This window comes from Prunus dulcis, chromosome 8, assembly GCF_902201215.1.
Source record: "Prunus dulcis chromosome 8, ALMONDv2, whole genome shotgun sequence".
Taxonomy (NCBI): Eukaryota; Viridiplantae; Streptophyta; class Magnoliopsida; order Rosales; family Rosaceae; genus Prunus; species Prunus dulcis.
Genome location: NC_047657.1, coordinates 14,251,679 through 14,266,133, shown reverse-complemented (window position 1 = coordinate 14,266,133; position 14,455 = coordinate 14,251,679). Strand labels below are relative to the sequence as shown.

The window sequence follows — 14,455 nt, the reverse complement described above, 5'->3', positions numbered from 1 at the left end:
TACTTTTTTAAGGGGAATAAAAAAAAAGGAAACTCACCAAAGAAATTGTCTTCCCTCCTTATTGTGAGTAAAACTTGGTGTGGACGCATTCCAAGCCCAAAAGATTTGAAACCACAAATTTCTATGGATCTTTTCTTTCTTTTCTTTATTTGGCCCCTCCTCTATGGCAATCTATAGAATCCAAAAAAATAATATTCAGCCTCCCATTTTTAAGGGCCTATTTTCGAAGACCCTCTTTGCGGACACAAACTTGCCTGTGTCTCTATAAATATGCACAATCCCATGCCCCCTTTCAATCAACATCTAACAATCCAACCTTCTCTACTACAAAGAAAAGACCTTAAACTTCTCATATCAAGAAACAAAAATGGCGTTCAATACGAAGCTTCTTTTGGCCATTTGCTGCGTCGCATTGGTTTTCACTCTTGTCTTTGCAAACATTTCTGAAGAAGAGATCGATGGCTTCGTCGAGGAGCACAACAAGGCTCGTAAAGAGGTCGGCAACAAACCCCTCAAGTGGAATACGACCTTGGCCCAGTATGCCCAAGAATATGCGGATAAAAGAGTTGGCGACTGCGCCATGGAGCACTCGATGGGGCGTTGGGGTGAGAACTTGGCCTCCGGCGACGGCATGAGCGGCGCAGCGGCCACCAAGTATTGGGTCACTGAGAAGGAGTTCTATGACGAAAAGTCCAACAAATGCGTCAAAGACGAATGTGGTCACTACCTTGCTGTGGTATGGGGCAAAACCACCGAGGTCGGATGTGGCATTTCAAAGTGCAACAATGGACAAAACTATGTGGTTTGCAGCTACGATCCCATGTACCAGCCTGAGGACGAGCGCCCCTACTAGACAATGTATGCATGCTTGCGTGCGCACACACATTCCTACATGAGGCATGTTGAGAAGTCTTGTGTTTTTTTGCTTTTGCGAAATTAGAAAAATAAAATGTAATGGGTGTATACAAATACTTTCCCACACTCACAACATTCCTTTATGGGACTAGCACTTGACATGATATTGTGAAAGGTTACAAGAGAATGAATTTCAAAAAAAGAAAAAGGAAATGAATAATATAATTTCATTTTTGTAAAATCTAACCGAAATATTATCTCATTCTCTTTATGTTTTTTATTTGGTAGTTAATCTCTCTCTTTTTGAAAATACAACTAGACAAAATTCTAATTGGTTTATCCAAATTTTAATAAAGGACTAATTATCCGTTACTTTGGTTAGAAAATTAAGGCTAAATAACCGTACGTATTTTCTTTTGAGTGCTGCTTTTTCCACCCCCCATTTGTCCTTTTTGAAGGAAGTTGAGATTCCACAATAAAACCAATTTGCAATGGGGGAAGTAATTCAAATCATTATAAGCCCATGCAAGGTTTTTTAACTTTCCAATGTGGGACTTTTTACCTTCTCATTCTCACATTATTTCCCCACCCACCTTATCTTCCCTCCCACCATGTAAATTTGATAAAACACAATCCTATCTTTTCACCTAGTATTATTCCTAAAATACCGTAGCCCACTATTATTTGAAATAAAATTTTAAAAAATGAGAATTAGTTTATTCCTACAACCGGAGCTGTTGCCCACAATCCTATCTTTTCACCCAGCATTATTCCTACAACCAGAGCTGTTGCCTAAAAAACATTCTGAAAAATTACAAAAAATTGAGAATATATTTTTTTTTATACATACCTAGATTTTTTTATTTTAATATTATTAATCTCATACATACAAATTAAAGTAATCTCAAGTGAATAGTAATTGTCCTTCGATTGCCATGACAATGGGTGGAAAAGCAACAAAAAAATTGCTAGGGCAGATACTATTCACATGAAGAGTAATTGCCCCTGTCTCCCCTAGACTTTTGCCATGATAAATGGGTGAAAGTGCTCTAAGAAAGAAAAAAATCCAGCTGCTAACTGCGGCTCCAACATATGTGTTGGGGATGAATGTGGGCATTATACTCAGGTGGTTTGGAGGAACTCGGTTCATCTTGGTTGTGCTAGGGCTAAGTGTGACAACAATTGGGTTTTTGTCATTTGCAGCTACGAACCTCCTGGTAACTATGAGGGCGAGCGTCCCTACTAGAATTGGAAGGCATTTGATCAAGCTGATGACGTTGAGATGGTGGACTGGAACTTGGAACAGATTGGATGTTGTTGGTTGATGTTAAAGTAGTATTTTGGACTAAATAATGATTGGGTGGAGTTCACGTGGAGGTGGGGTCTCTTTTTTGTAAAACATCATGTGGTGAACAAATACACTATCGATGTTCGTTTTTACTCTTAAAGAATGTATTGTTCTCTATTGAGAAAAATTAAAAAAAATTCAGCGCTAAGAAAGTTCAGTACTTATAACTCATTGTATGCTCATTCCGTGGTAGTATGCTAATGTGTCATCGTCACTTTCTTTGTTGATGTTTCTTTTTCGTAAAGTAGATTGCGACATTGATTAAAGAAGGTAGACAAAAAGGCAAACTAGAGAAAAAGCCAAGCTGACTGAATTGAATCTTTCAGTGGAATTGAGGCCTACTAGGAGTTCTGTTATTCAATATTTGCCTTCGGGTTGACTTCCATATGTTCAAAGGGTGTTGGTTTCACCTCTCTTTCCCGGAGGAAAGTTTGCGAAGAGAGCCCGATTCGCGCGGTTGCCATTATAATTTAATTTAAACAATCGCTTGTATAATTTTTACTTGTTAAAGACTTACTGATTCAAATTTCATGAACGGAGTTTTTTTTCTTTTCTAAATCTTGAATTTAAAAAAAATTAAAAAAAGTTCTTACCTTTAGAAAGAAATCTACCCTTTTTCTTTTCTTTTTTTCTTTCTTTGAAACGAGACCAAATTTTATAGAAATATATCAAAATTTTCTACTAGAAGGGTAGCACCACAGTCTTTGTTGACGCGAGTCTGTTAATTAATCAAGGAGATTTATTTCCTTGATTAAATAAGGGATTTACTTTTTTATTTTATATAATTGACAAATGATCCTATAATTACGAGATAGTATTCTACTTGATTACTGTATCTATTTCTCATAAAGCACTCATGTGTAAACTCCGATACATACCTCTTTACGAAGAAGAATAAAACTTAACCTAAAGTATTCAAACCATATTTATATTTTAGCATGGTATCAGGGCAATCGATCATAAGTTTTTTCTAAACCCTTACATCAAATTTCTCATATTCAAATCCAAAACCCTAAATGAAATTCCTCATATTTAAATTCTCGAAATCCGAATCCTTCAAATCTAAAGTCCTCAAATCCTCTTATCAAAATCCCTAAACATATACCTCTCAAATCCTATTTCTACATCAAATTCACACATCAAATTCCTCCAATCACATTCCTCCACTTAAATTCCTCACATACTCATATCACATATTACTTCCACTGCAATGCTAGGACCCCCTACTATTTTCTCCCTTATCGCAGACTCACAGAAGCATGCGGTCACTCCTGCTGACTCGGCTACTCGGACCCGTGCTTCTATCGCAACGCCAAAGGTTCAAGTTTTCATACGTCCTCTAAAAACTCCGCAAACTCGGGCGCTACGAATCACATGACATTTGATCCTGGCCAACTTGGTGGATAATGCTAATGGTACCCCCTCCCCTATGGTTAAGGAGGTCTCTCTATCTCTCTCTACTTCCCTACATCTAGATTCTGTATTGATTGTTCCATCTTTGGACCATAACTTGTTGTCTGTTGCACAACTTACTACTACTTTGGGGTGTATCGTAACATTTTGGAGAATCATTGTGTTTTTCAGGACATCCTCATGGGAAAGACGATTGGTTGTGGTACTCGGCGGGGCAAACTCTACTACTCAGACTCAGCACCGTATGGTGAGACTAAGGTTGGTCAAGCTTTCACAACACGTGGAACTTGTTCTGAAGGGGAGAGAGGTAAAGTTTGGTTATGGCATAAACATCTTGTGCATGTCTTGTTCAGTTATCATAAGAAGTTGTTTCCATCATTATTTTACAGTCTTGATGTTTCTAGCTTCCAGTGTGATACTTGTGAATTGGCTAAGAGTCATCGTGTCCCATTCCCATTAAGTTCAAACAAGAGTTTAATTCCGTTTTCTCTTGTTCATTATGATGTTTGACCTACAAAAATTACCATCCCGGCAAGAGCTCGATGGTTTGTTACGTTTATAGATGATTGCACAAACATGACTTAGGTTTCCATTCTCAAAACTAAAGGGGTAGTCAGTTCCGAGTTTCAACGGTTCCATCAAATGCTGGAGACTCAGTTTCATGACATAATTCATGTTCTTCCTTATGGGAATGGCGGAGAATTTCTCAGCCATGCTCTTAACCAATTCTTACAAGATCATGACATCATACATGAACGCTCATGCCCCTACACTCCTCAACAGAATGAAGTGGTTGAAAGAAAGAACATACAATTACTAGAAGTAGTTCGTGCCTCTCTCTTTGGTGCCAATATGCCACGATCTTTTTAGGGCGAAGCCATCGTCTCTGTAGCATACCTCATCAATTGAATTCCCTCCAGTATCCTAAATTTTCAAACGCCACTTCAAACACTACCACATCCAAATACCTCCCACCCCAAACCTGGAACCCCGAATTTCAGCTATGTTGTATTTGTCTACTTACATGATCACCAACGAAGCAAATTGGATCACCGAGCTAAAAAGTGTGGTTTCATTGGTTATGCACTCATAAGAAAAGATACTAGTGTTATCATCCTCCTAGTTAGAAGGTCTATACCTCTATGGATGTTGTGTTTCAGGAATATGTCTTATATTTTTCAGCAGCACAAGAGGAGAATCGAGAATCCACCCCTCCTCAAATTTTTGATTTTTTTCCACAGGATGTCACTCAACTTCAAAACGACTAGTCGCCAGTGGAAAGCAACTGGTCACGGCCCTTAGTTCTTCAAACACGAAAAACATGCTTCAAAACGACCGGTCGCCAATAGACAGCGACCGATTGCCAATAGACAGTGACTGGTCGCTAGAGGAAAATAATTAGTTGTCTCCACACTGTCAAACTCAAGAGGAGAAAATTGAACCGTTTTATGAGTTTTTGGCCCCACCAGTCACCTGCTGAGAGAGTCATCCAAGTAACATCTTTCCCTAAAACTCATAACACTAATGGAATATCCCAGGATAATTTGATTTCAGAAGGCACAGAGTCTATTTATCAGCTTCTAGAAAGAAAGAAGCACTACAAGGATAATCCCTTTTAGTGACGAAACAAGATGGTCACTATAACACCAAATTTAATCGCCAAATATCAGTAGCGACGAATATTTTTGGTCTCTAAGGTCGTCGTTGAAAGCTCGGGGCTAAAGATACCATGCGACGAAACAAAATTTTGTCGCCGAAATATTTTAGCGACTAAATTTGTCTTCACTACACAGCTCCAAGTTGGTTGCCATCGAGAGTGAGTTGCTGCCCAAATACCAAAAATTCCCGCCAACATGGAATTGTTTGGAGACAAAATAAATGTTTGGTCGCCTGAACATTTCAGCGATGAATGTTATGGTCGTGAAAGATGTAGTTTATTTGTCACATACGTTAGTTGGTTTGGTTATTTTCAGAATGGGCGACGAAATAGATTGGTCGCCAAAACTGAAGATGTGCAATGGCTTTGGCGAGGGCAGAGATTTTGGAGCCAATATTTCTATAAAAAAAGAACAAGAAAAAAAAGTAACAGTTCACTAGTAGAGACACAAGTAACTCAAAAAAAACATTAAGATTATAAAAAATTGAAGAAATTTTTTTTTTTTTTTTTGGTCACTGTAACATTAGAAATTGATGTAAGTGGACAACAAATTTTTATCTTATGATATATTTTTTATTTTTTATTTTTTATATAAGTCATATTGAGGGAGAGTGGTATCGAACTTAGGACCTCTTAACAATTTGAGTTACAAATCCATTGCATCCGTTGATATAGTATTAATAAATAAATGCACATTATAACATGAGATTGTTCATTAGAAAAAAAAAAACAAAAAACAAAAAAAAGAGTGAATTCTTATAAAAAAGAATATGGCTAAATTTGAAACGTGTGACACCAAAAACTAGAGTATGGTGACTTTCTTTATCAGTTTTTTTAGTGAACAAAGGGGATTAGGACCAGAAGACAGGTTTAACCAATAGCAGATAGACGCATAGGAGAAAGGAGGCCAACTAAGTCATGAGGAAAAACAGACACAACTGAAGGAAAAAGAAAAGACATATTACTCAAACACCCAATAATGTTCTACCCTGTTACTTCTTCTTTCAATCTTATCCACTAGAAAAAGAAAAAAAAAAAAAAAAAAAACTAGTTCAGCTGAAAAGAAGAACAGAAAAGAAGAACTTACTTTTTAAAGGGAAAATAAAAAAAGGAATCTCACCAAAGAAATTGTCTTCCCTCCTTATTGTGAGTAAAACTTGGTGTGGACGCATTCCAAGCCCAAAAGATTTGACACCACAAATTTCTATGGATCTCTTCTTTATTTTTCTTTATTTGGCCCCTCCTCTATTGCAATCTATAGAATCCAAAAAAATAATATTCAGCCCTCCCATTTTTAAGGGCCTATTTTCGAAGACCCTCTTTGCGGACACAAACTTGCCTGTGTCTCTATAAATATGCACAATCCCATGCCCCCTTTCAATCAACATCTAACAACCTTCTCTACTACAAAGAAACGACCTTAAACTTCTCATATCAAGAAACAAAAATGGCGTTCAACACGAAGCTTCTTTTGGCCATTTGCTGCGTCGCATTGGTCTTCACTCTTGTCTTTGCAAACATTTCTGAAGAAGAGATCGATGGCTTCGTCGAGGAGCACAACAAGGCTCGTAAAGAGGTCGGCAACAAACCCCTCAAGTGGAACACGACCTTGGCCCAGTATGCCCAAGAATATGCGGATAAAAGAGTTGGCGACTGCGCCATGGAGCACTCGATGGGGCGTTGGGGTGAGAACTTGGCCTCTGGTGATGGCATGAGCGGCGCAGCGGCCACCAAGTATTGGGTCACTGAGAAGGAGTTCTATGACGAAAAGTCCAACAAATGCGTCAAAGACGAATGTGGTCACTACCTTGCTGTGGTGTGGGGCAAAACCACCGAGGTTGGATGTGGCATTTCAAAGTGCAACAATGGACAGAACTATGTGGTTTGCAGCTACGATCCCATGTACCAGCCAGAGGACGAGCGCCCCTACTAGACAATGTATGTATTCTTGCGTGCGCACACGCACTCCTACATGAGGCCTGTTGAGAAGTCTTGTGTTTTTTTGCTTTTGCGAAATTAGAAAAATAAAATGTAATGGGTGTATACAAATACTTTCCCACACTCACAACATTCCTTTATGTGACTAGCACTTGACATGATATTGTGAAAGGTAACAAGAGAATGAATAATTTTAAAAAATAATAAGAAAAAGGAAAAGAATAATATAATTTCATTTCTGTAAAATCTAACCGAAATATTATCTCATTCTCTTAATGTTTTTTTTTTTGGTAGTCAATCCCTCTCTTTTTGAAAATACAACTAGACAAATTCTAATTGGTTTATCCAAAATTTTAATAAAGGACTAATTATCCATTATTAAGGCTAAATAACTGTACGTATTTTCTTTTGAGTGCTGCTATTTCCACCTCCCTGTCCTATTTGAAGGAAGTTGAGATTCCACCATAAAACCAATTTGCAATGGGAGAAGTAATCCAAATCCTTATAAGCCCTTACAAGTTTTTCTAACTTTCTAATGTAGGACTTTTGACCTTCACATTCTCACACGCCCCCACTCGTGTAGCTAATTTTCAAGCCTAACACTTGCACAACACATTTTGGGTGACATGGAGCACATGTGGCCATTGGGCTTTAATACGTGGTCAACTTGCTCTGATGCCATAAAGAAAGTTGAGGTTCCACCCCAAAACTAATTGGAAATGGGGAGAGTAACCCAATTCCTTATAAGCCATTGCAAAGTTTTCTAACTTTAAAATGTGAGACTTTTTACCTTCACATTCTCACACTATTTCCCCACCCACCCACCTTATCTTCCCTCCCACCATGTAAATTTGATAGAACACAATCCTATCTTTTCACCCAGCATTATTCCTAAAATACCGTAGCCCACTATTATTTCAAATAAAATTTTAAAAAATGAGAATTTAAAAAAAAAAAAAAAAAGTAAGAGCACTTCCAGCGCGAAGTCCAGCCCTATCAAAAGGTTGCCCAGGCCAAGAAATGCTCCTCAAGCGGTACAAAACAACCCAGGCAAGGTGTGGACTCAATCAAACCCGGCAAGCAAGAACAACCCGAGCTGTTGTCTAAAAAGAATTCTGAAAAATTGAGAATATATTTTTTTTTAGACATACCTAGAATTTTTTTTTAATATTATTAATCTCATACATACAAATTAAAGTAATCTCAAGTGAATAGTAATTGTCCTTCGATTGCCATGACAATGGGTGGAAAAACAACAAAAAAATTGCTGGGGCAGATACTATTCGCGTGAAGAGTAATTGCCCTTGTCTCCCCTCGACTTTTGCCATGATAAATGGGTGAAAGTGCTCTAAGAAAGAAAAAAATCCAGCTGCTAACTACGGCTCCAACAAATGTGTTGGGGATGAATGTGGGCATTATACTCAGGTGGTTTGGAGGAACTCGGTCCATCTTGGTTGTGCTAGGGCTAAGTGTGACAACAATTGGGTTTTTGTCATTTGCAGCTACGATCCTCCTGATAAGTATGAGGGCGAGCGTCCCTACTAGAATTGGAAGGCATTTGATCAAGCTGATGAGGTTGAGATGGTGGACTGGAACTTGGAACAGATTGGATGTTGCTGGTTGATATTAAAGTAGTATTTTGGACTAAATAATGATTGGGTGGAGTTCACGTGAAGGTGGGGGTCTCTCTTTTGTAAAACATCATGTGGTGAACAAATGTACTATTGATTTGATGACCCTTTCTAGCTCTGATATTCGTTTTTACTCTATTGAGAAAAATTTTAAAAAAAATTCAGCGCTAAGAAAGTTTATATTGAGTACTTATAACGCATTGTATGCTCATTCCGTGGTAATATGCTAATGTGTGATCGTCACTTTTCGCAAATTATATTAAGATCCTTAATTTAGACAATCGCTTGTATAATTTTTACTTGTTAAAGTCTTCCTGATATAAATTTCAAGGATGGAATTTTTTTTTAATTTTATCTTGAATTAAAAAAAATTTCTTACCTTTGGAAAGAAATCTACCATTTTTTTTTGTTTGAAACGAGACCAAATTTTATAGAAATATATCAAAATTTTCCACTAGAAGAGTACCACCATAGTCTTTGTTGACGCGAGTCTATTAATTAATTTAAAGACATTTATTTCGTTGATTAAATAAAGGATTTACTTTTTTATTTTATATAATTGACAAATGATTGTATAATTACGAGATAGTATTTTACTTGATTACGGTATCTATATATACCTCTTTACGGAGAAGAATAAAACTTAACCTAAAGTATTCAAACCATATTTATATTTTAGCATGGTATCAGAGCAATCGATCATAAGTTGTCTCTAAAACCTTACATCAAATTTCTCATATTCAAATCCAAAACCCTAAATCAAATTCCTCATATTTAAATTCTCGAAATCCAAATCCCTCAAATCTAAAGTCCTCAAATCCTCTTATCAAAATCCCTAAACACATACCTCTCAAATCCAATTTCTACATCAAATTCACACATCAAATTCCTCCAACCAAATTCCTCACATACTCATATCACTTATTACTTCCACTGCGATGTTAGGACCCCCTACTATTTTCTCCCTTATTGCAGACTCATAGAAGCATGAGGTCACTCCTGCTGACTCGGCTACTCGGACTCGTGCTTCTATCGCACCACCAAAGGTTCTACTTTTCATACGTCATCTAAAAAATCAGCAAACTCAGGTGCTACGGATCACATGACATTTGATCCTGGCCAACTTATTAGTCGCCAATCATCCACTCTATCGGTGGTGTCTAATGCTAATGGTACCCCCTCCCCTGTGGTTGAGGAGGGCTTTCTATCTCTCTCTACTTCCCTACATCTGGATTCTGTATTGACTGTTCCATCTTTGGACCATAACTTGTTGTCGGTTGCACAACTTACTACTACTTTGGGGTGTACTGTAACATTTTGGCTGAATCATTGTGTTTTTCAAGACATCTTCGTGGGAAAGACGATTGGTTGTGGTACTCGACGGGGCAAACTCTACTACTTAGAATGGGCACCGTATGGTGAGACCAAGGTTGGTCAAGCGTTCAGAACCATTGGAACTTGTTCTAAAGAGGAGAGAGGTAAAGTTTGGTTATGGCATAAACGTCTTGTGCATGTCTTGTTCGGTTATCATAAGAAGTTGTTTCCATCATTATTTTACAGTCTTGATGTTTCTAGCTTCCAGTGTGATATGTGTGAATTGGCTAAGAGCCATCGTGTCCCGTTCCCATTAAATTCAAATAAGAGTTTAGTTCCATTTTCTCTTGTTCATTCTGATGTTTGTGGACCTGACAAAATTGCCACCCCGGCAGGAGCTCGATGGTTTGTTACGTTTGTAGATGATTGCACAAGCATGACTTAGGTTTCCATTCTCAAAACTAAAGGGGAAGTCAGTTCCAAGTTTCAACGGTTCCAACAAATGGTGGGGACTCAGTTTCATGCCATAATTCATGTTCTTAGTTATGAGAATGACGGAGAATTTCTCAACCATGCTCTTAACCAGTTCTTACAAGATCATGACATCATACATCAACGCTCATGCCCCTACACTTCTCAACAGAATGAAGTGGTTGAAAGAAAGAACATACAATTATTAGAAGTAGTTCGTGCCTCTCTCTTTGGTGCCAATATGCCACGATCTTTTTGGGGCGAAGCTATCGTCTCTGTGGCATACCTCATCAATCAAATTCCCTCTAGTATCCTAAATTTCCAAACACCACTTCAAACACTACCATATCCAAATACCTCCCACCCCAAACCTGGAACACCGAATTTCGGCTATGTTGTATTTGTCCACTTATATGATCACCAACGAAGCAAATTTTGGATCACCGAGCTTAAAAGTGTGGTTTCATTGGCTATGCACCTCATAAGAAAAGATACTAGTGTTATCATCCTCCTAGTTAGAAGGTCTATACCTCTATGGATGTTGTGTTTCGGGAACATGTTTTATATTTTTCAGCAGCACAAGAGGAGAATCGAGAATCCACCCCTCCTCAAATTTTTGATTTTTTTCCACAGGATGTCACTCAGCTTCAAAACGACTGGTCGCCAGTGGAAAGCGACCGGTCGCCCCCCTTAGTTCTTCAAACATGGAAAACATGCTTCAAAACGATCGGTCGCCAATAGACAGCGACTGATTGCCAATAGACAGCGACCGATTGGGAATAGACAGCGATTGGTCGCCAGAGGAAAATAATAAGTTGTCTCCACACTATCAAACTCAGGAGGAGAAAATTGAACCGTTTTATAAGTTTTTGCCCCCACAATCACCTGCTGAGAAAGTCATTTAAGTAACATCTTTCCCTCAAACTCATAACACTGATGAAATATCCCATGATAATTTGATTTCAGAAGGCACAGAGTCTATTTATCAGCTTCTAGAAAGAAAGAAGCACTACAAGGATAATCCCTTTTAGTGACGAAACAAGATGGTCACTATAACACCAAATTTAATCGCCAAATATAAGTAGCGACGAATATTTTTGGTCTCTAAGGTCGTCGTTGAAAGCTCCGGGCTAAAGATACCGTGCGACGAAACAAAATTTTGTCGCTGAAATATTTTAGCGACTAAATTTGTCTTCACTACACAGCTCCAAGTTGGTTGCCATCGAGAGTGAGTTGCTGCCAAAATACCAAAAATTCCCGCGAACATGGAATTATTTGGAGACGAAATAAATGTTTGGTCGCCTGAACATTTCAGCGATGAATGTTATGGTCGTGAACGATGTAGTTTATTTGTCGCATATGTTAGTTGGTTTGGTTATTTTCAGAATGGGCGACGAAATAGATTGGTCGCCAAAACTAAAGATGTGCAATAGCTTTGATGAGGGCAGAGATTGTGGAGCCGATATTTCTATAAAAAAAGAAAAAGAAAAAAAAGTAACAGTTCACTAGTAGAGACACAAGTAACTCAAAAAACCATTAAGATTATAAAAAATTGAAGAAATTTTTTTGTTTTTGGTCACTGTAACATTAGAAATTGATGTAAGTGGACAACAAATTTATATCTTATGATATTATTATTTTTATTTATACAAGTCATATTGAGGGAGGGTCGAATCGAACTTAGGACCTCTTAACTGTTTGAGTTACAAATCCTTGCATCCGATAATATAATATTAATAAATAAACGCATGTTATAACATGAGTATGGTGATTTTATTTATCAGTTTTTTTAGTGAACAAAGGGGATTAGGACCAGAAGACAGGTTTAAACAATAGCGTATAGACGCATAGGAGAAAGGAGGCCAACTAAGTCATGAGGAAAAACAGACACAACTGAAGGAAAAACAAAAGACATATTACTCAAGACACCCAATAATGTTCTACCCTGTTACTTCTTCTTTCAATCTTATCCATTAGAAAAAGGAAAATAAAGAAAAAAAAAAAAACTAGTTCAGCTGAAAAGAAGAAAAGAAAAGAAGAACAGAAAAGAAGAACTTACTTTTTTAAGGGAAAAAAAACAAGAAGGAAACTCACCAAAGAAATTGTCTTCCCTCCTTATTGTGAGTAAAACTTGGTGTGGACGCATTCCAAGCCCAAAAGATTTGACACCACAAATTTCTATGGATCTTTTCTTTCTTTTCTTTATTTGGCCCCTCCTCTATGGCAATCTATAGAATCCAAAAAAATAATATTCAGCCCTCCCATTTTTAAGGGCCTATTTTCGAAGACCCCCTTTGCGGACACAAACTTGCCTGTGTCTCTATAAATATGCACAATCCCATGCCCCCTTTCAATCAACATCTAACAATCCAACCTTCTCTACTACAAAGAAAAGACCTTAAACTTCTCATATCAAGAAACAAAAATGGCGTTCAACACGAAGCTTCTTTTGGCCATTTGCTGCGTCGCATTGGTCTTCACTCTTGTCTTTGCAAACATTTCTGAAGAAGAGATCGATGGCTTCGTCGAGGAGCACAACAAGGCTCGTAAAGAGGTCGGCAACAAACCCCTCAAGTGGAATACGACCTTGGCCCAGTATGCCCAAGAATATGCGGATAAAAGAGTTGGCGACTGCGCCATGGAGCACTCGATGGGGCGTTGGGGTGAGAACTTGGCCTCCGGCGACGGCATGAGCGGCGCAGCGGCCACCAAATATTGGGTCACTGAGAAGGAGTTCTATGACGAAAAGTCCAACAAATGCGTCAAAGACGAATGTGGTCACTACCTTGCTGTGGTATGGGGCAAAACCACCGAGGTCGGATGTGGCATTTCAAAGTGCAACAATGGACAGAACTATGTGGTTTGCAGCTACGATCCCATGTACCAGCCTGAGGACGAGCGCCCCTACTAGACAGTGTATGTATGCTTGCGTGTGCACACGCACTCCTACATGAGGCCTGTTGAGAAGTCTTGTGTTGTTTTGCTTTTGCGAAATTAGAAAAATAAAATGTAATGGGTGTATACAAATACTTTCCCACACTCACAACATTCCTTTATGGGACTAGCACTTGACATGATATTGTGAAAGGTTACAAGAGAATGAATTAAAAAAAAAGATTTTTTTTATACATACCTAGATTTTTTTTTATAAATATTATTAATCTCATAAATACAAATTAAAGTAATCTCAAGTGTTCAAACCTAGATTGGATGTTGTTGGTTGATATTAAAGTAGTATTTTGGACTAAATAATGATTGGGTGGAGTTCACGTGAAGGTGGGGTCTCTTTTTTGTAGAACATCATGTGGTGAACAAATGTACTATTGATGTTCGTTTTTACTCTTAAAGAATCTATTGTTCTCTATTCAAAAAAATTAAAAAAAATTCAGCGCTAAGAAAGTTTAGTGCTTATAACTCATTGTATGCTCATTCCGTGGTAATATGCTAATGTGTCATCGTCACTTTCCTTGTTGATGTTTCTTTTTTGTAAAGTAGATTAATTTAGACAATCGCTTGTATAATTTTTACTTGTTAAAGACTTCCTGATTCAAATTTCACGAATGGAGTTTTTTTTTTTTTTTTTTTTTTTTATCTTGAATTAAAAAAAATTAAAAAAATTTCTTAACTTTGGAAAGAAATCTACCTTTTATTATTATTATTATTTATTTATTTTTTGAAATAGGACCAAATTTTATAGAAATATATCAAATTGTTCTACTAGAAAAGTAGCACCATAGTCTTTGTTGACGGAAATCTCCTAATTAATCAAGGATATTTATTTTCTTGATTAATTAAGGGATTTATTTTCTTATTTTATATAGTTGACAA

General features: G+C 37.5%; 3 protein-coding genes across 3 annotated transcripts; all 3 read left to right on the top strand.

The window, feature by feature from the left end:
* Positions 1-284: 284 nt before the first annotated feature.
* Positions 285-1,046, top strand: LOC117637176 (basic form of pathogenesis-related protein 1-like). The gene has a single exon (XM_034372001.1). It carries the CDS (start codon positions 368-370, stop codon positions 851-853), a length of 486 nt encoding a protein of 161 aa, XP_034227892.1. The 5' UTR covers positions 285-367; the 3' UTR covers positions 854-1,046.
* A 5,595-nt stretch (positions 1,047-6,641) lies between these two features.
* On the top strand, positions 6,642-7,446 carry LOC117612191 (basic form of pathogenesis-related protein 1-like). The gene has a single exon (XM_034340946.1). The coding sequence runs from the start codon at positions 6,721-6,723 to the stop codon at positions 7,204-7,206; it is 486 nt and encodes a 161-aa protein (XP_034196837.1). The 5' UTR covers positions 6,642-6,720; the 3' UTR covers positions 7,207-7,446.
* Positions 7,447-12,961: 5,515 nt separating this feature from the next.
* On the top strand, positions 12,962-13,757 carry LOC117637365 (basic form of pathogenesis-related protein 1-like). Its single transcript, XM_034372239.1, has one exon. It carries the CDS (start codon positions 13,053-13,055, stop codon positions 13,536-13,538), a length of 486 nt encoding a protein of 161 aa, XP_034228130.1. The 5' UTR covers positions 12,962-13,052; the 3' UTR covers positions 13,539-13,757.
* Positions 13,758-14,455: the final 698 nt, after the last annotated feature.

What these genes read in the sequence shown, in the direction of transcription:
- LOC117612191 (XM_034340946.1), top strand. Translation starts at nt 6,721, where the DNA reads ATGGCGTTCAACACGAAGCTTCTTTTGGCCATTTGCTGCGTCGCATTG.
- LOC117637176 (XM_034372001.1), top strand. Translation starts at nt 368, where the DNA reads ATGGCGTTCAATACGAAGCTTCTTTTGGCCATTTGCTGCGTCGCATTG.
- LOC117637365 (XM_034372239.1), top strand. Translation starts at nt 13,053, where the DNA reads ATGGCGTTCAACACGAAGCTTCTTTTGGCCATTTGCTGCGTCGCATTG.